A 24,444-nucleotide genomic window follows, 5' to 3' on the forward strand; every position below is an offset into this window, starting at 1 on the left:
ATCTAAAAAATTCCCACCTTTCACCTGTCATCACCACATTACAAAATGCAATCAGAAAAATAATCTGATGCTTACTTTCAAGCATTTTCTTGCTCTAAAATACAGTTGTATCAAATAACCCTATTTTTATTCTTATCAAAGAAATGTCATTTCAGCGGCACACACACCAAGGACAAGTTACAATGCAAACAGTAATGCAGATGATTAACCGTGAACAAGAGTATTTCGAGTTTAAACAGTCTCAGATTACAAAAGCATTTAGTAACTTGGTCGGGCTTATTCAGATATCTGAACATAGTTAATGTAGGCATAAGTGATAGTACCACGCAAAATTTCAAGTATCTTCTGATTCACCATGAAACAATTTAGACTTTAACTGGTGATACTATCCAAAGAGTCTTAGCAGCAAGCCAGGATTACTGTAGCTGGAAGTACCACCTAAAGACAGTTCTGTCCTCTCATTAGTGAGAGAGGATGTCACAAGATTATGAAAATATCACCTAAAAAAAAAAAAGTCAGTCAAGAAACAAAGGAAAAAGTAGTATACAGAAGGGAAGTGGGTTTAAAATTATGAAGCATTTCTAGTCTTTTTCTCGTTTTATTAATAAACTCTCCCATTGTGATGTGCGCTAGCTACTTCTGTTTTTCCTGTATGTCTGCAGATTGTCAATTTTTATCTGTACAATATAGAAGTATAAAGACTTTTCTTCTGTTTTTACTTAAAACTACACTCTGCGCTAGATGTGTAATTATTACCCACAATGAGAATCATGTTTAAGATTAGGAACTTTGAGTAATTTGTTTAAGAAGGTCTACCTGTTTTTTCATTACAAAGTATTTGGAGGATCTTGAATTTCTTCTGTGTTCAGCACCATGTCAAGAGTGTTAATTAAACAAACATACTTGTAAAAATTAAAACCGTTTATAATGAGCTCTCTAGAAGTTTGAATATCAGAAAGTTTTGAAAAATTAGTTATCTATTTTGAGAAAAAAAATTATTCAGGAAGTTCAAAGACTGACACTTATCCATTTACCTCAACGAGCCAATTCCGCACAGAGTTGATATTTAAATATCTTTGAAACAGAAAAGCAAAACCAAAGATTAAAATTACTTAAGCTTTCTATGAAGATTGCCCATTTTTCAGTGTATGCAGCTACCGAATGGAAAACAAAATGACATTCTCAGCTATACTATAAATCTGAATACAAATCAGCTTGTTTAAGATTTATTTGCGCCCTGGGAGGAGACACGTTAGACTCAAATTGTGAATAACAGGTTTTTTTGGTATATTTTACAAGGTGAAATCTCAAACTAGCATGACTTGGTGAACAGCAAACATCCTTAAAAATCTAGCTTCTAAACCTGCCTCTGTACTAACCAAGCTCACCACGTGACTTTGAACACATAACTTCACATATTTGAACCACCTTTTCCCATCCCACTGACCTATAGATATTGTAATAAAGTGAAAAATGCTAGACACCCTTTAAACAAACACAAGCCAAAGTTTAAGAGGCAACAACTCCACACGAGTAGAAGATAAGCACAAATGTAAATAACCACATCTTGTTCAAAAGCATCTTTCAGAAGCACTCTAAGCAAAAATTCGGTAATATTGGTTTACAAACGTTTCTGATGGAGTGCTTAAGCTCATGAATGACACACAGACCCAGAATTTCTCATTACATTAGGAACATATCACATATATTCTACCTACAAAACTGTTCTAATCATTAGTAAACGTAAGGAAAGAAACAGACTACAATCTTAATTTTGTGCTGGCATACATAAACATGAAAGTTCAGCAATATAAACATATCCACTTGTGTATAGCAAGTAAGTATCTTTCCCCAACAAAAGACGTAAGCTTTAGCAGAATCTAAGCTTGTCCAGAATTTCTCATGTGACTTAGATTTCACATATATATACACACCCATGGAAAGGAACTTTTGAAATAAATGAGACACTAATTCAAATGCTGTCATCATTTAATGCCATTTAAGTCATTTGGACACCGAGTATTAGGGGAAGGAGGCAGAGAAAGTGCTGGCCAAAGTTTTTTGAATCACAGCGAGCATAAATATACAAGTTCATCTGCTACTCTTCAGTACCTCTGGGTTGCTGTAAAAGTGATAAGAATCAGTCCAAAGCAACAGCCAAACAGCAGGAGAAAAATCCATCACTGCCCTTCACTACTATCAACACCATGTACCTGGAAGGGAAATGAAGCCAGACAGTTCGGAGTTGCAGAATGCAAATGACATTATGGCAACCAGCTAACTACGACAGAAGGAAAAAGGCAAACACTACCAGCTTTCTTTTTGTACCTCAGAAATTCTGAGAGGTGGGTAAAGAAGGAGTGGCTAGCAAACAGAGCATGCACATATGAAACTAGTCATCCTCCTTTGCTGCAGAAGTTTGAAAAGGTTTCAAATTAGTTCAGCATCTATTGGCCGAATCATAAAGAGTGCTCTTCAGGATTCTATTTCAGAAATACTACAGTACCAAGGCATCAAAAATCTTCTGATATTTCAGTCTGCTTGCAGACTTCTTCTCAAGATGTAATCCAGAATAATGTTTAGCAGAGGAATAAACTACTCTGTCTGATACTGTCATGGTATTACCCTGGAAGGAAGGGTTGAAACTGGGAAAGAGTCACGTGTACCAAGGATCAGAGCGATTGCCTTGGCCATTTTGCACCATATTAAAACAAAAAACAAGAAAAAAAACACACACACACACCACACAGTCACTTTTTATCCACAGGATTTTACTCTCGTCTACTTGCTGAGAGTACCATCCCAACTATCTTTGAAGTGGTTAGGAAGGACTTTTTTCCCCCCGGTGCAATGCCTACGTGGGGAAGACTTTTTCTGTTCTCTTCTCAGCAACTGAGGAATTCAGTGCAAGGCTAATCCAGAAAAGTCATTCTGTTACAACCCTAGGAGATGCCCAGAAGACACAGCACCCAACAGACTGAAAGCAGATTAGAAGAAGGCATCCTCTTCAAAACAACGAAAACATATCCATGTCTGTAACAATATAACAAGGAATAACCACTTTTTTCCCCACTCCCTTAGCAAAAACCACTGCTGCCGCAGTGGCAACAGCGGCAAATCAACATCAGCACAGCAACTAGCCAGTTATGAGAGACCTGACTGCAACAGTTCAGCCGTTCCAAATTCCAAAGTACATGTGGTATGTGCTACAAAAGTGACTGTTCGGTAACCTCTCCGGAAGCTATTGACAAAGCTGCATAATCACAAGCCACATTCCTGGGATCTTTCTGAAGCCTATGTTGCATGCATCTGGATGCATGCATCTGGATGCTGTCGCAACTGGTATTTTTCATCCTAAATAGAAGGACAGTATCTGGTTTAGGGTTGGGGGGGGAGGGTGTCAGGGTTTTTTTCCTGCATGCGCAGGGGTTAGGGGGGAAACGTGTAGAAGGAGGGCTCTACATAGGAAGCTTTACTTACAGAGCTAAATCAATGCATTTATAATGATACACAAGGATATTTATAAGCATCCATGCATACAAGAACGCTCAGAGAGCTGAAAACAAATATGGAACGCTGAAGACAAGACAGACGCTTAAGGTTAAGTGCTGAGTTTCAGTAGGCTTTTACCAATTTCAGACTTCCACTATCAGAGTGCTGCTGAACATTTTGCTTCAGTACATGACTGCTTGATGCTGGTATGATGCTGTTCAAGTTTTGTTCTGTCACCTGACATCCATCACTGGATGGACTCCTCTACAGAAGGTAGCCAATACTTTCAAATTTAGCTAACTTCTCAGAAACTTGATGCACTTGCTTCCCCTGTTCACAATTAAGCTTAATGCAGCTGAGAAAGCTAAGTGAAGCACTGTAAAGTTTGCTACAAACAATTTATTTCCAAACAAAAATAACTGGTATCTCCTTCAGAACTATTTAATACTCAAGATATTAACATCAGATTGTTAAAGATTTTCTTGAAAATTCTTAGGAATTCTTAGGAAAATTTCACCAGAAAATAAGCAAACTTTGTGATATGGAGAAGATCATATTTAAGTCCATTTGAACACCATACAGTGATCAAATATCGTACCTTGCAGGCCAGCTTTAGTCAAAAAGCTATATACATCCAGTCAGAAATCAGAAGGTAACAGAAAACCAGGTTTTTCATTGTAGCCCACAGCCCTCTTCTTCCACATTTTTCCCATTAAGACACTAAAACACCTGAGGCAGACTGCAAATCAAGTTCACATCCTGAATTCTTAGTGAGAGCGTAACAATTTCTTCACTTGGGGATGACTGGGTTTTTAGATGCTTTTAAACGGCTTCCTGAACATGCCAATACTCAGAGCATGGTATTATTGGGTGACAGAGCACTGGAACAGGTTGCCCAGAGAGGCTGTGGAGTCTCCTTCCCTGGAGAGAGTCAAAACCCGTCTGGATGTGATCCTGGGAAACATGCTCTAGAGGACCCTGCTTGAGCAGGGAGGACTAGATGATCTCCAGAGGTCCCTTCCAACCTTGGCCATTCTGTGATTCTTTCATCATCTACATATCGATCCTTATCTGCCTGAAAAGTCTGTTACAGGCATGAGGCAGTTTGTTAAAGGCATAATTTCAAATTCATTGAAATTGTCCTTGTTGTGCTATGACAACAATAAAGACACTCTTTTAATACCAGATATAATTTCAGTATTTCTGGAGACTTTATCAGAAGTATACCAATATATCTCACCAAACAGAGAAGGGCTTTGTTAGAGCATTCCTCAAATTGTTAAAAAAGGAAATACTTGTTTCTCTTAAGACTTCAAAGCTAAAGATTAGATCACAGCATGCAACAATGTTAAGTAATTCCACTTTTGAGTTTCTTCACTATACAGCAGACACTACACATAACAAGCAATACACCAAAACTAATTATCAGCATTGAGCAACGTTTTCATTAGTAAACACTCTCTTTCTAAACTGCTCATCACAATTCTCAATTTTTCTTTTTCCAAATACAAAAACCATTCCAGCCAGCCTTTGAATATCCTCCATAAATACAGTAAGTGTTAAAGAACTCTTTTCAAGCTTCTATTCTGTCCACACTGAAAATAAGTAGTAATCATGTTTAGTGAAACCATAACTTAAAACAGCTTATATATTTCCTTTAAAAAAAAAAAAAAAAAAAACATTCTACAACAAGCACGCCAAGCCTGGATACGATACGGATACAGTTAAATACTTTTGAAACGTAACTGACAGATGAATCCTAGATAGATTTCTTAATATGTAATTTCTTATATTATGAAGAATATTTTAATCAATTAATTTACATAAAACAGGTAAGTCCTCAAAGATTTCCAAAGCACAGCTTGGAACAACTTCATCTATTTCCACATAAACCTCTTCCTCTCCAGGAGGAAGTGCGTCACAGTCGGCACTGCAGTGACGTTTTTGAAATAAAGAAGCCAGATGGTTTTTACTAAAATTGAAAAAAATAAAACAGATAAAGGATCTTCTTTCAGGCTCAAACTGATTTGTTGCTCAAAGTAAAATGGTTTCTGGGAGGAGAGGGGTAAGAAAGGGACTTTTTTTTTTTTTTTGGAGTCACTTAGGAGGTGGAGGTAGTTCTTTGTTTTTCCAAACTGTTCTGCCCAACAGAGCGCAGTGCAACAGCTGCTAATCTTCACTCAGAAGTGGGATTCTGACCTTCCAGTGGGTTTTGCAAGCAGTACAATATTACATACAATAAGCATGACACTCCAATTACAATATGTATTTCCCTCTAAGGAAGTATCCGAACATAGACTTGCATACAAAAGGCAGCTCATCTGACAGAGAGAAAAGCTATATGAAACAAATCACCAGGATGCCTTAAAAATCAAGGCCTTAAAACTTTAGTTGATAGATACTGCTATGGGCAACATATTTTGGCCGCAATATTTGGCTAACAGACAACTCACACTCTTTCATTTTTTCCTGTCACAAAGGTACTTTCACCACAGTAGAAGTTCAGCTGTGCCCTGGGATACTGAATTCACCAAGGGTAAACCTTAAAACAGTTCATCAAGAAACTGTAAATCTAGTACTAGGCAGTAAGCTATTGCTACAGCTTTCATGTTTCTTAGTTCTAGTTACAACAGTGTAACATAGGAAAAATAAAAACAATGAACAAACAGAAGACCCTGAAGCCATTAACACACATTATTTTGGTTTTAGCCTGTCAGCATTCTATAGCAAACTAATGCTGTATTTCACAAAACCTATTTGAGAATATTTACGCAAGTTGATCTGGCCTAAGGAGTCATAAATTCCAGCAGGTACTCTGCTTCAGTAACATTCAAAACCAGAATGTTTTCTAATGCACTGGAAAGATTTACTACAGTAACTTTCAACTACTTTTTCAGGGCTAGGGTACCTTCTACTCTTAAAATACATGCGTAAAATTGGAAATACTTTGATAATTATTAAGATATACCAAAACCCATTTTAAAAAACATACCACTTGCAAAGTAGATGATTTATAGTTTCTGCTCTCCAAAGAAATAGGACTGGAAGAGATGAGAGGGACAAGCTTATGCAAGAAGACTATATACAAACTTTAATTGTACAGTCAAAAATTCTATTACCAGACTCCTCTACTTATTTGAAGAAATGCAAAGAAAATACGAAGATCAGGAATAGATATAGATGTGTTAGAGTGTTATTTGCATTTCCTGGTGTCACATTTGCAGTTACAACTAACATGTTGTTGACAACTGTAGTGTGCTAGGCCACAATCCTAGGCCTAGGACGTTGGGAGGTTCAGTCCTTTCAGGTCTTAAAGTCTAAAGGCACTTCCAGAAGCCATTACTAATCTACACCAAAGCTGTTCAAGACAGATCAGGGCAATAAAGAACCCTGCCTTGCTCCAGGTGGAGAGAAATGAAGAAAGCAGTACCTAGACAGAACAGCCTCTTCGTAAGGAGACAAGAATGAAGGCGTTATCACTGGAATGGTCACCTGGTAAGAATATCTGGGCTACAACATGATCTAAAAAGGAGCCAAGCAAAGGGCCTGACTTACAGTTGAGCACACAAGGAAATAAAGTAGCTCTAGAAAAGGGTAATGAAATATAACATATGACAATACTACTCAGCCATTTCACAGCTGGTAACCTTGAAGCTAAAACTTGTAATCCAAGTAGGCCACAGACTCGCTGTTAGCAACATAATGTCCAAGTATGCCATAAAACACTTTTATCAAGTTATGAATCCTTAAGAAAGGAAAAAAAAAAAAAACAAAAGTCACTTAGAATAGCAAGGTATCAGTAGCTGAAGGTGAGCACTGAAAGAAAGAAGCAAGTAAGATTGGATTTCATGTCAAAGTCGGAGATTTTTTTAGGCTTAGCAGAAAACCAAATTAGATAGCAGTGAAAGGCAGAGTTGCGATTTAATGGTTGAGGGCAAAAAAAAAAAAAAAAAACAAGAAAAAAATCATCCTTCCACTGTAAAAAGTTACGCGGTTACCACATTTTGTTCTTCATGTGGAAGCACACAGGACATCACACAGTCCAAGAAGAGAGTTTGAACATTATTGCTAGACCTGAACTTTTTTTTAGCCAAGAGAAATAAGACAGGAGACAACAGAGATGAAAGTCTTTATCTTGGACTATCAAATTTCTGGAAAGAGATCGTTACAGAAAAACAGAAAGTATTCTGCCCACAAATAAAGGTGAGGAGAAAAAAAAAAAATCTGTAGAGTGTTTAAACTCTGGCAATTAGAATTATGAGACAAGTCATGTACAGATCCAAAAGAACTATCTAATACCTAGTTTAGTTTGTCCTGATAACATTCATTGAAAGAAAAAAAGTTAGCTAAGAAATATTTCTGAGCCCCATATTTGTAAAGATAAGCTAAGACAAAGAAAGAGCTGGCTCTGATATATACCTTGACTACAGAGAACACACAACAAAAGTATGAACACTTGCTTTACAGAGGCCACTTAACTGAATGAAAATACTAAAATTTACTGTTGGTACTGTGGACTGCTTAGCAAACAATACAAGTAAGAGGAGTGACTGGATACAAATCAGGGAAGTTAATGTTTCCTTCCCTGAAAACAAGGAAAAGGGAAGGAAAGAGATGAAGAAATGGAAAAAAAGAAAAGAGAGCTTTTTGCGGATTTTTGGGTTTCCATTGCTTTCTTTTCTCCTTGAGCATTTTCACCTCTAAAGTTATTTCATTCAAGCAAGAGAAACGTATCTTGCTCTACGTTTACACAAACCTTACAAGACTTCCAACGTGCGTGCAGCTTATTTATTGTTCCGGTGCTTGATATACAAAACTATAGAGCAGAAAGCCCACACTGTTTCTATTGCAGTCCTTAACTCTACTATAAGCTAGGCATAACAAAACAGGTGTTGCCCATCTACCTTCATCTCAACTACTTAACATAATGTTATCTGAGTACATTATTTATGGGTTACCGAACTCATTCGTACGTTGATAATCTTATATCCAGTTAACCAAACAGACCCCTAGAACTTTATTGCGTTTCACTATTAGCAACTAATTTTTTAATACAAAGTTATGTTGCAAGGAAGAAAGATCTCCAAATCAACACAACAATCTTAATAGCAGAAATTAACAGGCTCTAATCTTTTTATAAACCAGAAGTAAAATCACATATACCCCTACTCACTTAAGTGAGTATCACTCAAAATGTGTTTTATATGTAAACATTTTTCCTAATCAAAACCCTCCAAAAATCCAGAAACATTCAGGAAATGCTTTATTTGAATATATTTCAAAAGAGGTTCCCATTAGTTTGAAATTCGACATTTTGAAAGACAGAGCAACTACTCCATTACTTATCTGGAATATCTCCTAAATTTCAACCTAATTTAAGTTTATCATCACATTCAGTTTATTACTTCATACTGTGGTTACCTGTTCCATCTTCACTAGAGCCCCTGGTCAAAACTCGAATTCACTCTTCATGTAACACTCTGAATTTTGGTTAGCCTTAATCTGTTTCCCTCCATTTATAATCAAAGAACCTTTTCAAAGAAATATTGACCCAACCATAAGCTCAGAGTGCTTTTCTTGTGATCCACATCCTTATCACAAGCATCAGCTCATTTCAACTCTTAACGCCTTCCAGCTAGAGTCTTTTAATTTTTAGATCTTCTTACTCCATTTAGATTAACATTTCTTATGAACAAAAGAAATTTTTTAAAATGAATTATATAGCAAAGTTATCCACAAAAATCTTATAAAAGTGCGTTCCATTTATTTTGTTTTAGCCTTTTTGAAAGAGAAATAGTTTTGTCAGAAAAAGCACACTAGTGCAAACAAAGTAAATCCCTAACATTTCCAGAGAACTAGGGTTTTTTCAACTGAAAAATAATGCCTGTCAACGGCACTTTAGTCAGGAAACAAGATTCACACATTGGAAGGGAATTCTTAAAGCCAGGATGTCTGAATCCTATGGATCGAATTAGCCACTAACTCAAGTAGTAACTTACATAAGGAATAATAAAAGCAAAAACATAAAGCTTCTACCTAGAAGAAGATTATTTCCATGCCACTATATTGTCTGTAGAACACGGTCAAGATAGTAGCAATTATATTTCATTTGTAAAGACAGACTATTCACTACTACTCAGTTAACACAAAGCTGGTCTCCAAACAAATAGTCCTTTTGATGCAAACAGCCAGACCAGGGGCCAGGATATTTTTTCTCCAACCGTTTCAGTGCAGAACTAGAAGTCAATAGGTTCAGTTAGCTTCAGTTAGAAATTACTAACCCATAAGTTACTAATGCTTCAGCATTTTTACCACCTCTTTAAATGCAACTATTTGGTGATAGTAATTATTGGAAAATATTCCATTTACTATGAAGTGCAGGGATCAATGCTTTAAGATAACAAGACACCTTTCCAAACTTCCTAAATAGTAGCTTAATCATTTGTTCTGAAATGAATTTCTTTTCTATACCATGGGTGTGGTACACTTCAAGAACAGTATTCTAAGATATATCCATTAGCTTTTTGATACCTATACTGTTTACAGAGTTGCACCAGTTAAAACTGCTGAAAGTTGTGGCATACAAAGCATGGAGAAAGCATAAGTATTTTTACCATTCATATGATGTTTACCTAGTTCCAGACTTATACTTCCTCTGCTAACATCACCCAAAATGCAATAGACACAGCAATTGATAATTTCGTTTTTAAAATGTGAGACCTTTTACACTTCTCAGAGTCAGATTTTCAAATGCATATGGGAGAGCAATCATGCAGATAGGAATCTGGAGGGTTTTTAAACCCCAAAAGATTTGGAATTCTTAGTGACTTAAATGGATTTAAGTAACCTGGTTGTATAAATACTTTGAAAAGACTATCAACTCATGTCACATACCAGTCACCCATATAATGACAATTATTTGCAACACTTAAGGAAACCAAATCAGATCTGAACCCAAAGACTAAACAAAAACTGTGTAAACAAAAACTTTGAAATATCCTATGCCATCCAGTGTACTATGTACCATTTCCCTTAAATACAAATAAGTAATCTATTTAAAGTCAGTAATAGGAATTTAAATACATACTGACTAGACAAAACATATAGAGCACCAGAAGGTGGGAGGAATCAACATCCTCACCCCGACCAAAAAAAAAAAATTCTGAAGATGCATTCCTAGTATACTGCTGCTAAGCTTATACAGGTTGATATTTTCAGACGAAAAGAGTCATTTAACAGCCACCAAGGGCTTCCAAATCCCTTGGTTTGGGTTTTTTTTTTATTTGTTTGTTTTAAACCATGGCTATTTAAAAGCTAAATTCTCTATCAGGAGTTATTCTTAATGAAAAGCTTAGAGGAATAACATGCTTTGTGATTATACTTTACTGCTTTTATTAAAACACAGGCATATTAGATCAGTTTTAAAAAAAGCTTTCTCCATCTGAAAACAAAATTACAACAGATCAATGTATTTGACAACAATCCCCAAACCCTTACGCAATTATTAAAAAAAATTTCTAAAAAGTCTTTACCAAAAAATTAAATGTAACCCAGTACATATTCTTAATCCAAAACCAACACTGTAAAAAAATATAGCACTTCTCCTCCTCCTCCTCTCATATCTAGTTATCATATTGAATCACAACACAGTGCTTTGAAACTGCAAGTTGTCATCAACAATAATTATAATGCCTAGCTCACGTATGGCACCTTAAACCAAGAGATCTCAAATATTTTCTAGAGGATTTATACTTATCCTATTTGACAATGATAAATGCACTAGTCTGCAGTGACTTTGCTTTCCTCATTCCCCTCCCCAAACTCCCACATTAGCTATTTTATACAATCACTTCATTCCAGTTAAGAACTTTCATTGGAGAAGAAAAAAAAAAAGTAAAAGCGTGTAAGTGAAAATGGTTTCCTATACAAGCTTCTAAACAACACTAAGTGCTTGTTATCAAATCATTAATTAGTCACAATTTGCTTCTTTTTTCTTTTTGAGTATTTTTGTAGGTACTATTGTTATCTAAGACTTTAGTCAAGATGGCAACATCGGTGTATTTCCTACTTCAGAAGGTCTGAAAACTTATTAGGTTTCCATTTTTGGAAAAAAAAAAAAAAAAAAAAAGGAAAGTAAGCAAATATCAAGAGCATCCAAAAACATGACAATACTTGGAGGAAGGATGAGGGGAAAAAAAGAGAAAGGAAAGGTGGAAGATTTAAAGAAAACTAAACATGCTATTTCATTTTGATTTTGACTGTTGATTTATCCACAAACAAAAACATCATTCAGCCCACGTGTCCCAAAAACCTGTTGTATCTTTTTTAGACTTCCTAAAAGTGGGTAGCTGCCTAATCATTTAAAGTAGAGATAGTAAAGCTTATTTTAATGAAGTTCAAATTAGTCTCAACATTACCAAGTTATTTAGCAAAGGTCTGTACTTAGCATCACTCCTGACATTATTAGAGTTTAACTGGTATTCACTGCTAAAATTTAAAAACAAAAACTTCTCATTTTATTCAATTATAAGCTTCTCACAGCCCAGAGCTTCTCTGAGCTAATTGCTCTAAGATAAAAATCTTCAAAATGAAAATAATGCCAACTATTAGCAGATTTCTCAGAAAAGCAACAATTGTTAAAATTGCCATTTTGCTCTCAAACAGGAGCCCCTACATGCCTTAAGCAGGTGAAGAAACGCCCCTCCACCCGCAAGAAGTCTTCAGTCTTCCTCATAGGGAATATAGAAAGAAAACCTCATTTCAACTACAGAACAGAAAGTTCCTTACTTTCCCTAACAGAGAGTAGGGGGAAAGTAGTACTGAATTACTTCTATTCAATATCATACAAGAAGCTAGGAGAAAATTAGTAACAGAACTCAATAACATGCCCTACCCAAGGTTGTTTATTTTCCATACCTTACAGGCAATGCACTTTAAAAAAAAAAGTGACTGGTGTCTAACTCTCAAAAGAAACAAACAGAAAAGTGAGCATCTAATCCCTTAAGGCTAGTATACAAAATGAAATATTGACAGAAATCAAGTGCATTTATTTCATGAAGCATTTCTCTGGAAAAAAAAGTTAAACTAGTTTCAAAAATTCTACTCTATACATTCAAAAAATCAAATCACATTTTACACTCTCCACTAAAGTGATAAGGACCCAACGGACTAAAGAAGTGAGCAATTCTGTCATACCAAAGAATTAGATCTTTCAAACTAACGTTGAGCTACACCAGTAGGTTGTGTAAGTATACCTTTCATTGTCATTGCCTGACCTAAACTTTCAGAACTCTAGGCATTCTACATGAGACTTCCCTTTCCTTTTCTTTTTTTGAATGCACACATCTGCCTTTGACCCTACCACTACGGAAGCAAATAGCTCCTCTGAAAACGCCTGCTCTATATTTAGGAAAATTACGAGACAAATCATCTAAGCCTGATTACTTACACTAAAGAAATGCTTGGAGAATCATTATAAAGCATCAATTCTTAATATTCTAAATACGTATGATACATATAAACAAACATTCTTTGCTGATAGCTTGTAGTATGGGCATGTCCTCATTGAAGAGTTAACCCAGGATACCAACTACTCTGCCTGAAGAGTTTAAACTGGTCCAGTTGGATCAGACTCAGGTACAACCAACCAAAAGTCTTATCCCAGTTACAGCATCTTTATAGATGCTGCAGTCCGACATATTCTACAATAAATAAGACATGCCTTATGTTCAAGCTGAACAGGGAAAAAGTATGGAAGACATCAGAAGACTATCAGCTCTCAAGCAGCCTAGTAGAGTCAGCTATTTATCAGCCCAAATGAAAGCCCGGTATGAATCGCCTAGCCCAGGTTGCCAAATTTGGGTCAGCTCAGGATAACATTGAGGAAAATGTAAATATTTGTATTTGTAATTATCTGTCAGGAAAAATACACTTCAGCTGTAAAATTGCTACCTACTGTCAGTTTGCTGCAGATATATCTGCAATTTTATCCAAAATTTTAGAACTAGTACTCTAAAAAGCTCAAACTCTCAAAGAGATATACGTGCACTTAATTTTTAATATCAGCAGTTCAACTGAAATAAATGTCACCACTGACAGCAATAACTATGCTCCTATGCAGGATCAGAAGCTTAAACTGCCCAAGTGTGGAGGTAACGCAGATATAATTGTTATTTCTTTCCATAACTATAATGAGGCAGGCAATTTGTGGTGCAAGGTCTAGAAAGTTAGGACAGACCTAAAAATGGTAAGACTTGTTAAACTATTGATCATTAACAAAACTACAGAAGTATGACTTGCCATAAACACGAATAAATCAGGCTGAGCTTGTAATATACTGGAAATGAACACATGCATTAATCAAAAATTAAGCCACAGACAGTTAGTGGTCAACCTAAAATTCCAGAAAGACAATCTATTATGCTCCCAAATACAATCATGAAGGCTCCCTTTCACACTAGCATCTGTCGGCTTTTCTCAAACAAGTGACTGTCAGACAACAATAAGAGTGGTAACACCTATGCCATAAAAACAAGGAGCTGGAATTATGGTAGATATTGCAAGCTACAGGAAATTTCACAGAACTCTCATCTTCACACTTCAAGAAACAGTATGCAACAAGCAGAACTACAAAAGCCCAATGCTTATTTTCAAGCTATTGTGGCTGAAAATTCTTATGACTGCATTCGAGATTTTTTTGCAGCTACCCTAGCAGTCACTATCTGAATGATGAAACAGGACTAAGATCCAAGACCTAAGATCAAGCCAACGTTATTTTTCAGAGACTTCTGTTAATCAACAACTAGGATCAGGGCCAGGCCAAGAGCAAGTGTGAATTTCCTCCTTTTCCCCGGGAACATGCACATGATCGGCCTCCACCCTCCAAGCAGGGCCCGCGCTGTCACACACAAACAGGGCTGTAACCTGCCTCCCCAGCCCTCCCCCCGCTCCTTTCAAACCAGACACACAGCACTAACCAGCCAAAGGGAACATGACAAGGGGTAGTGGTAGGGTGTGGTTTGACTATTACTTTTTTTTTTTTTTTTAAAGTAAATCCAGCCTCTCTCAACCATTAGAAACACCCGCTTCATTAGGAAGAAATCACCCGCTGTGTTTTTCCGGTACAACATGTGAACTCAGGACTCCGAACCTACTCCTGATATTTACTTTAAACTGAACGCTGGCAATCTCCAAGTTTTCAGATCCACTGAGCCAAAAAACACTCCGTCCGTCACGCCCTGGGAAAGCTATCCTGGAGATTTCACCAGCGGCTCAGAGAGCTGCTGAACTAAAACAGGTTGCTTTGTGAGAGGTGCCTCCTGCACAAAGCTCGGTATTTAAGCAAAGAAACAACAACAGCAAAACCCAAAACACCACCATGCTTTCAACCTTTTTCTTCTACCAGCTCCCTTTTGGCTGTACTGTATAAATCATAAATAGGCCAGAAAAAAAAAAAAGCGGGGGTGAAAAGAATTAAACTGTTTTGAGGGCCGCTGGGGGGCGGGGGGTGCTCTGTACTGCCCTTTGCCCGCCCCTATCGCCACCTCCGGCCCCCGGAGGTTTCCTGCCTCCGACCTGTCCGTCGCGCCGGGCCGGGCCGGGGGGTGCATGCGGCAGAGGCGCGGGGGAGGAGGGCAGCGCTCCGGCCCCTTTTTTCTCTCTCCTATTCCCTCGCCGGCCGCTGCAACCTGCCCTCAGGCGGGCCGCTCCGGCCAAGGGAAGGGATCAGAAGCCCCTTTCCCGCCCGCCCGCCCGCCGCGCCGAGCAGCGGAGCCCCTCACCGGGCATCGCCGCCCCCGACCGTTACGGGCCGCGCGTTAACGGCAAGCGGTGCTTGGGGGGGGGGGGGGGGGGCGCCCCCCGGCCGCGTGGGGGAGGGGAGCCGGGCTGACTGCGGGGCGGAGCCGGGCGCGGCCTGGCCCGGGCGCGGTGTCTCACCTCCGGGCGGCCCGGGGGGGGGGGGGGGGGTCGGGCAGAGCTGGACCGGGCCAGGGGGCGGCCGGGCCGGGCCGGGGTCGCTCACCTCGGTGGGGGCGCTGATCTCGAACAGGTCCAGCCGGTTCGCGTTCCAGTGGTTGATGATGTCGGCGAGCTTGCGCCGCTCCTCCTCCCGGCTGCCGCCGCCGCCGCCGCCGCCCGACATCCTCGCCTCGCCCGCCGCCGCCGCCGGGAGCCGAGCCGGGGCCGCGGCCGGGCCCTCTCCGCCGAGCCCCGGGCGAGGGGGTGCCTCAGTCCCGGCTGGAGGAGAGGAGGACTCGGCTCTCCCCTCGGCGAGTGCCGGGCACGGGCGCCGCGGAAACGCCCCGGGATCGTGCCGCCGATAACGTTCAGCCGCGGAGGACAGCGAGGAAGAAGAGAAAGAAAAAGGGGGGAGGGAAAGGGAGGGGAGGAGGAAGGACGCCCTGAAACGCAGCGGCGGCCGGCGCGGTGCCTCCCGGCTCGGCAGGGTCTGTCCCCTTTCGCCTGCCCTGAGCCGAGCGAAGGCGCCGCCGCTGCTCTCCTTTCTCCGCCCCGCGATCGCCCTCCCCTCGCCCGCGCGCACACTCACACACACGCCGTCGCCCTCCCTCGGCGAGGGCGCGCGCGCGCGCGCTCCCGCCGCCCGTCACCTCCCTGCGCCCGGCGGCAGCGCGGCTCCGCGCCCGGGCGGCGGCGGCGCGCCTCGGCACGGCGCCCCCTCCACCCCCCTCCCCCGCCGCTGCCCCCCGCGCGGGGTGGGGGCGGGGCAGGCGCGGGGCGCCCTGCGGCCGTTGGCCTGGCCGAGGCGGCGGGTGGGAGGGTGTCAGAGCAGGAGGGTGAAGATGCCGCCGCCTCCTCCCCCAGGCGGGCGGCAGGGGGGGGGGGGGGTAACACACTTGTTCCGTACAGAGCCGCCAAGCTGGGAGAGGTTTTTCTGATTTCTAATCTGTGACCGGGAGCAGGAGGCCGAGCCACCCTCCGGCGGCTGCGTGGGGCCTGTTGGGAATCCGCAGCAACAAAGGGCCTCGGCCACCTCTCTTGCAGCCCCAGGAACAAAGATCCGCCTCACGGAGGATTTATTTCGCCTCCTTATAGCCTCTCCGTGTTAGGATGAGTTATAACTCTCCTGTTTTCCAATATTTCTAAAATCCCACCCTCCCCTTTCTGACAGAGGTCAGAACATACGGCCGGGGAACAGGTCAAGGTCTCTTTGAAGCTTTGCCACTAACTCACCATGTGGCCTTGAGCAAGTCACTTAACCTCTCCTTGCCTCAACTGTTCTCTGTAAAATGAGGGTAGTGATGCTTTGCTGCCTCACAGGGTGCTGCTGGGTTTAATAATGTTTATTAAGTGTTTTTGGAACATCGCACGAAAGGCATTGTCTTAAAAGAATGTACTAACATAAATTCCCACAGCTTGAGATAAACCCGAGATGGAGTTAAAACATCAGATATGTTTTAATGCTTTTTAGATATATAATTTACGTGTGGTTTCTCACAAAATGTGTCTGTTGGCTATCATAGGCGCTGCTTGTTGTATGAGATTCTGGAATCCAGCAAAGCTTTGGCGTTTGGGCTTTGTTTTTTAACCCACTGCAATAAGTGAGATGTCCTTAGTATTTCAACAGTTGTATTTGTTTTGCAGTGGGCATCCTCTGCAACTTGGAAGCACTCTTTGAATGATCATTTTTGAACTCAGTTATCCAAGCATAATACATCTTTTCAGATTCCTTCAGATGGTAAAAATGGAGAAATACTGTGTCTTTTTAGTGTACCTGGCAAAGTACTTCAAATTCCTCTTTTGCTGAGGGAGTTCAGATTAGTAGGTTTTGCTGATGAGGTTTTGATTGGCTGGGTTATTTGAAGAAGGAGATTCCTCAGAGGCCTTATCTACATTAGGCAATTAAAATATTGTTTTTTTACCCGCAGTATAGCTTCTGTATAAGTACCAGTAGTTCTGATTTTACAGGTGAAGGTCAGTTATACTTTTGCCCTACATCTATAACTGTGCCCTACTAGAGCTTTACAGTTCCAAAGACATAAGAGAGGATATCGCTCAGGTCCCAAATTCTGGGAAATGTTGAAAGGCCTTCTGGTAGCCCTAGGAGAATATAGGGGGGAAAAAGCACCAACTTTTACAATTGTAAAATTATATTTTATTCCTTTAAAAAGTAAAGTGTAGGGAGAAAAAAAACCCAAACATAGCTTTTCCTTTTTTTTTTTTTCCGTATCCACAAAGATTTTGTCACCAGATAACTCCGGATGTTCTGCAAAGATCACAAAACTGTATAAAAACTGTGTTGCAATAGTCCACAACCCTGACAGATGGCTGCGTATTCTGTTGGCAGGTGACACCTGGAGAATGATGTGTTGCTTTGGATGCTTGCGTCTGTCTGGACATTGGTGAAACTGGATTATTGAAGACAGAGGATGAGAAACAGTGGCCATATTACTTCAGGATTAGGAAGGAGACTTTCACATGCAGATTATGCACACCATTTTGCTATTACAGGCTACACAGATAAAATTGTTTTTCCTGGGGAAAAGAGGCAGTTGCTCTGGGAAAACTGACTACCCAAAGCAGTTAATTTAGAATTGCTGGCATGCCTGGGTTTTTAAATGCTGAGGAGCACCAGCAACATTGTCACTGTGCCGGACTCATGTGGTATATAATATCATCTGTGAATTTATTTATTTTAACTGCAGCTGGTCAGCGTTTCTAAACTGTACCTAGACACCTCTCTGGTACCAACAAATCTCTCAAACCAAGCAGAATTGGAGCAGACTAATAATGTTTAGACGTCATTTCTCTGAAATCCCAAGTCATTACAATGTATTTCTTCAGTGGCCGGAGCAATGGAAATGCTACTGATGGTCAGATACCAGCACTGACCACTCTGCTGATTAACTCTGCTTTGAGCTGCACAATGCTGAAACAAATCTAAAAAAGGAACCAAACAGGCCCGCTTCTCCTGCAGAGCAAGCTATTGCCATGAACAGTCAAAACTGCAGCAGCCCTAGTACATCAAGATTTAAGAAAAATCATAATTTAGATAGGAACTTAGCTGTATGAATGAACCAGCAGCACAGTATGTGTGCGTGGATATTGCACTGCTGGAGATAAAACATGAGCCCTGATCTCTGGAAAAAGGTAGTGTGCAGAATGCTAAAGCATGAAATTGCAGTGTACCACCTAGTTTACAGTGGAAAATGTGTGCTGCTTCACTTTCAATTCTTATTTTCTCATAGGGCTATTGCAATGGGAAGTTAAACAGCTGCTGTATAGTCTAGCATGTGACATGATTCCTGTGAACAGCTGTAAACAAATTAGGAGATTTTATGAATGGAAAGCATTCTACAAATAAAATACTAACATTATAAACAGAATTGTGAGTGTGACCTATCGTCAAGTCATCTTCCATTTAAGGCCTTGCATAAAATCACTTGAAACTATTACATGAAATTTTCTCCTGTATTCTTTTGGAGATTTTTATCATTTACATTCGTGAGAAGACAGAATCCTCCCTGAGGAGTTTCCAGGCCCGCTGAAGCCAGTGGTAGACTTAGATTTAACTCTATGAATAATCACATAGTTGATCAGAAATAATAAGGTGAAAGAAGCTTAAAAAGGAGGAAACAAAAACTGCTTTACTTGCAAGTGATAATGAAAAAAGTTTAAAAACTTTTCTCCTTATTGAACAGTGTAAATGTTCTTTCCTTTTTTAAGGTGATTAGGATAACTAAGCTACTGTAAGCCATTAGCGTGATTATTTGTTCAGCACTCGAAGTATAATGTGCATTTTACAGAGCAAATAAGATAAATGCCCTTCCCCATAGAGCTTGCAAGCTAAACTTCATCACAGGTTAGAGCAACAACTAGTAGAGGGGTCCTTAAAGAAGAAACAGGTATATGAAGCAGCTTTTGCAATTTTCTCCATTCCCTCAGACATCAAGAGGTGCAGCGCACACGTGGTCACCTGCCACAAGGGGATTATGTCTATGCAACTGTCATTAATCACACTGGTGTGCACATATCCCTGGGGAAGCTGATGGTTATAAGTAAAAACTATTTACGAGGAATCTCTTTATTTCTCCCCCTTGGCCTAGGCAGTTTATGCTACCGGTTCCTGAAGTTCTCTTGCACAGGGAAGGTTTGCGTGAAGGTAGGGTCGTGCTCTGCTGGTCTCCTGGCTGCTAGCCAACTGCCCATATGGTGGCCAGAATCCAGCATTCATTTTCTGAGGCAGCGTGCATCTGAATATAGTGCCACACTGTATAAATCAGCACACTGTTGGAAGCTATAAATTCATAGCTAAGACTGAAATTATTAAAGTAACCCTTCTCATGGCTTCCCAAGCGTGCACACGTCTCTAGAACAGAAGTATCAGAACTATAATTTTGCGTAACAGAATGCCAAAGCTTACATTAGAGCAGCATTAACATTGCAAACCTCGGTCGTCAAACTGCAGTCCTTACACAGACAACACACCCACTGACGTAAATAAATTATCCTAAATAAGGACTGCAGCTTCAGACAATATAAACACACATGAATCAGGAAAGGGAAAAAGGGTTTTTCGTTGCGCCATTATCTCACCAGCATGAATTGCACACACTATATATATCAAAGTATCAATTTTGCAGCCTAATTGGTAAACAAACCTACTGCATATAGGCTACGTGGGCAAATTCATTCTCCATGGAAAAACTTTATTGTCTGTTTAGATCACTAGTTTTCTTACTGTGTGAGTGCAGGAGTTTATTTTAATAACCTTGACCTCTTTAATAGAATAAAAACTGGGGGGGAGCAGAGGGGAAAACAGGACAAGCGTGACAAGTTATGTAATTGTTTTTCTGAAATCTTTAGGTTTTCAATTCAATTATCCTCGCTCTATTTTTAGGGGGAGGGAAGCACAAGACTGAATCATGGCAGGTAATCACGTATCTTAATAAATTCATCTTACCTTTCTTTCATATATGGGTGAATTACAAAACAGTCAAGTCAATTCCTTAAGGAAGATGCTTAATTTTTATTGTATAAAGATGTTTCCAAGTAATTTAGTGGTAAAAGCTGCTTAGGTTAAGACCTCTCAAGCTATATTTATACTAATAAACTGAAAAGCGTGAGGGCCTTTCTCTAGCTACTCTTGCCACATCCGTTTTTTAAATTGTTTTAGCTCTAAAAGAATGGCTGCATTCGAACTGCCGAACAGAAGTAGCTGCTGGCAAGTGCTGACTCCCAGTCTGTACCCAGGGGCTGTTTGTGAGCTAGCTGGCCCTTTGAGCAGCTAGATGCTGCAGGTGATCAGGCGGTGCATCCAGCTGCCCAAACTGTTTCATTTAGCAGTAGAGAAAGAGGCTCAAAGCTCTACGCAGCTGACTCCGGAGCAGGGTGCTCTTCCCAGACGGCATGCTCAGGTTAACCTGTGTTGGTAGGTTCAGTGCACACACAGCTGTGGTCCTGTCTTCACTGAAGTGAGCCCTTTGATCCATGTTCAGCAAGGAGGACAAGCATTTTACTGTCTTAGAGTGTGCAAGCATTCATATCAGCTTCAGCAAGACGTATGTTTGTTTTCAGCTGAACAACCCCTAGAAATGAGAAGCACATGAAAGTCTGTCTCGCAGGAGGAAGACCAGCCTCCAATTAGAGGTCTGCAGTCAGTGTCAACCTACTACCGGAATCCTGGTATCTTCAGATCAATACTGAATGCTTTTCTGGAAAAAGATCTTTACCGAGTCATAGAGCATTGTTCTCAACGCAGAGGTATTTAGGAGAAATTTAATGGCTGGTGGTATATGCATTAGATTATCAGATGATCTCTCCTGGCATCATTCCCCATAATTCAAAGTGCAATCAGTTGCAACAAAGTTCAGAGCAGCTATAGGTACTCCAAAAGCTTTCTGCTAGGTTTTTCGTTTCGGGTTTTTTTTAAATCTGTCTTTATTTTAAAGTATTTTCTCCAAAACTGCTGTGTTGCAAAACAAGACCAGAAACTGGCTGACCACAAGAAGGGAAAGAAAGAAATGGAGTTTTTATATAAAACTGTCAAGTGGATAGTGTAATAATAATAGTGTAATAATAAAATAAACCAACGTCCCCAATGTCCAGAAATTTAGCTAATCACCCTGTGATATGCATCATTATTTGTAAAAGTGGTAGGTAAAGATGTGGTAGGTAGGAGTTACACTTTTTTTTTTTTTTTAACGGGGGTAGTTCTCCAATCAGTGGTCCAAACTAGGCTATTAGTTACAACAATATATAATCATTTCAAGTCTCTTTGAGCAAGACGTAGTGGGTGTTTGGTCTTGTGATTAACCCACTGCCATTGGCCACACGTTCTCTCCACCCTGTAATTATACAACTGCAAAATAACACAGTTCAAAGCACACATATAGAACATTAAAGTAGCATTCACTTTAATCTCTTTTTGCGCTTACACAAGGGTTATAACTCATTCATGTGCTTCACCTATGAACAGAAGTGGTTTGGCCACATCTGAGCAGTTTTTTGTTAGAAAAGTTTGATCCGGAAACAAACTGGTCAGCAACCACAGAACCATTGGCTTTTTGTTTTTATTTTGCTTTTTTCAGAACTGATCCAAAACTATAGAAAAGGTTTTCCCTTAAAAAAAAAATCTTAACTTTGAGCTAAGAATATAGGGGATACTGAAGTCTTTGCTCCAACACACTCCTAGACAAATTATCCTTTTAAATCATGTAACATGCGTAGGTTCTGTAGGTGGACAGCTTTAGCCTCAAAAGAAAATACTTTAGAGAGCTTGTAAGTGTAAGCCTGTGAAATGGACACACCAGTTCAGCGAAAAAGAACAGTCCTTCCCTCAGCAAGTTTTCCTTAATAACGCTTTCTGTTCTCGAGGTCTGTGGCCAGAACAGGTATAGAATAGAAACGCTTTTTGTATGAATTCTGTGAGAACAAAAGGCAGCAGAGAGCAGCAGGAAATCCCTCTCCAGAAACTTGGGGTGGGATTAGTGTTATTTAACCTGAATTGTCTAAAAATTAGACAGAGAGGGTGAGTGTGGACTCCCTCTATAGGTAGTGGAAAGAAGCAGACATTTCCAGAAAGCAATTCCAAAACCCATCTTAAACACTGATCTTGTGACAGGATTAATCAACTCATTATCTAGGTTCTTATACTAGTTCCCTAACTTTCAGATGGCTATGGAGAAGTGAGACGATGCCCCGCTCAAGGATAATACTACCTTATCAGAAGTCCCTCAGCCTCTTCAAATCTTCAATCTTTTGACTGTTTCATGGGCTTCACTTTCAAGCCCACTGCTGCTTTAGCCCGTGATGCCGTTTTTGTATCAGGCATGATACAGCTGCATTAGTCATCTCCTTTATACAGATGCAAAGAGTTCTTCCAACTCCATTAAACCCATTGCATCAAACTCAATGAAACACCAGGTTTTCAGTTGATGGATGTCACAACTCAGTCCTGTCCAACTGGGGAAAAAAGGGAGGAGCTGAGGGGGAAGCAAATTACAAAGCGTATTTACATTGCAGAACACAACATAGAGATACTTGGGCTACATTTAAAAGAGCGTCCTCTTCAGCTGGCTAAACTTGTCCAAGTGAAATTCTCTCCTGCCTCACCTTCTAAACAACTAGCTTGGATGTCTCCACTCAATGCTACATCTGTCATTGTAAGAACACTCAATAATTATATTTTGAAATAACTGAGCCCTGACTCTTCTCTGTCAGCCTTTAATACTAGGTTGTGCATTTTTTCCTCAAACACCTTCACCTTTCATCCCATGCCACTCCCTGGATTGTGGGAGGAGACCCAGGCAAAAATCGCAAAGGTACTTCCTTCGGATCTCTCTAAATTCACTGTAGTCATGAAGTTTGTGAACTACTAGCCCATGCGTAAAGTACTTTGCGTTCTTTGATCTCTGCTTGTCCTAACTGCAAGTTTCGCATTTTTACCTGGTTTTCCCCATCTTTCACCTTTCTGCCTGGTCATTATATATTCCTTTCCTCCTTATTGTGTTTCAACATGTGCAAGTATTTACACGTTACACGAAGCAGGGACCATCTTCTTCTTGTGCACATATGCGGCATCTAGCACAGTTCGAAACATTACAAGGGTCAAGATACATGACCAAGTGATAAATAAGAAACATTAAAGCTTTCTGTAAATCAGGTATTACTACCAGGCCCTGGTATAATAACCATTTGGTATCCTTTTGGGATTTGGTATCCTTTTGGGAGACCATTTTCTCCCACGAGAGCTGTTTTGTACAACAAGAGTGAATGGAAAAATTAGACTATCTCCTGGAAATACGGGAAGGCTGACACAATGGCAGCTAGAGCTTGTTGTTAATGAACCTGTCAAACACAAGGTACAGCCTCGTAGATAATTTTAAAAATGTATAATACTGTACTTAATGGAACCCAACAAAGCACTAGGGATCTATTTAAGCATAATTTAAACACACTGTGTACTCTACCTTGTAAGCACCCTCAGGATCATCAACCCCTCTCATATAAACCTTCCCTTATCCAGTTTTTCTAAATGCACAGTTTGTGTTGTTTTCACATTGGTAAAGTGTATTTAGCTGTTACCAAAGAAAAAACGAATCATAAACAGTTTGGGAGTAGATCTGATGCAAACACTATACAGTTTTCATGGCACAGACCCAAAAAAGGTTATCCAGACCCAGCACTGCAGGCCAATCAAATGAGAAACTAAGAATTAAAAAATCGTTTTAGACAAATTATGGAGATGTATAGCTCTCTGGGTGAAGGATCTCATGAATTACATTACTGCTACATTTCAAAACAGGAAGATCACCACTTTCTTTCTTATTGACTAAAGTTAGAAACACATGTACAGAAATAATCACCTAGATTAATGACCTCTTTTCCAAAATGCTGTAAATTCCCAGCCATCAAAGGCACCTTGGAATCTTCACTACAAGTTTAGATCATGGTGGTTGAAAAACACATCCTTAGTCTCCCAGTAGCACCTAT

The 24,444-nt window shown here is 40.1% G+C and overlaps 1 protein-coding gene across 35 annotated transcripts in view; it reads right to left on the bottom strand.

The window, feature by feature from the left end:
• AFDN (afadin, adherens junction formation factor) overlaps positions 1-16,071 on the bottom strand; it is a 142,623-nt gene extending 126,552 nt beyond the window's left edge. For 27 of the 35 annotated variants that reach the window (XM_068939173.1, XM_068939172.1, XM_068939148.1 and 24 more), the window contains exon 1: positions 15,515-16,070. In XM_068939173.1, the coding sequence (XP_068795274.1) occupies positions 15,515-15,634 (120 nt within the window). In that variant the 5' untranslated portion in view covers positions 15,635-16,070. Of the gene's footprint in view, positions 1-15,514 lie in introns of all 35 variants that reach the window. The other 8 variants (XM_068939174.1, XM_068939165.1, XM_068939162.1 and 5 more) reach the window with 2 other exon arrangements.
• Positions 16,072-24,444: the final 8,373 nt, after the last annotated feature.

The sequence above is a fragment of the Struthio camelus genome, chromosome 3 (assembly GCF_040807025.1).
Source record: "Struthio camelus isolate bStrCam1 chromosome 3, bStrCam1.hap1, whole genome shotgun sequence".
Classification (NCBI taxonomy): domain Eukaryota; kingdom Metazoa; phylum Chordata; class Aves; order Struthioniformes; family Struthionidae; genus Struthio; species Struthio camelus.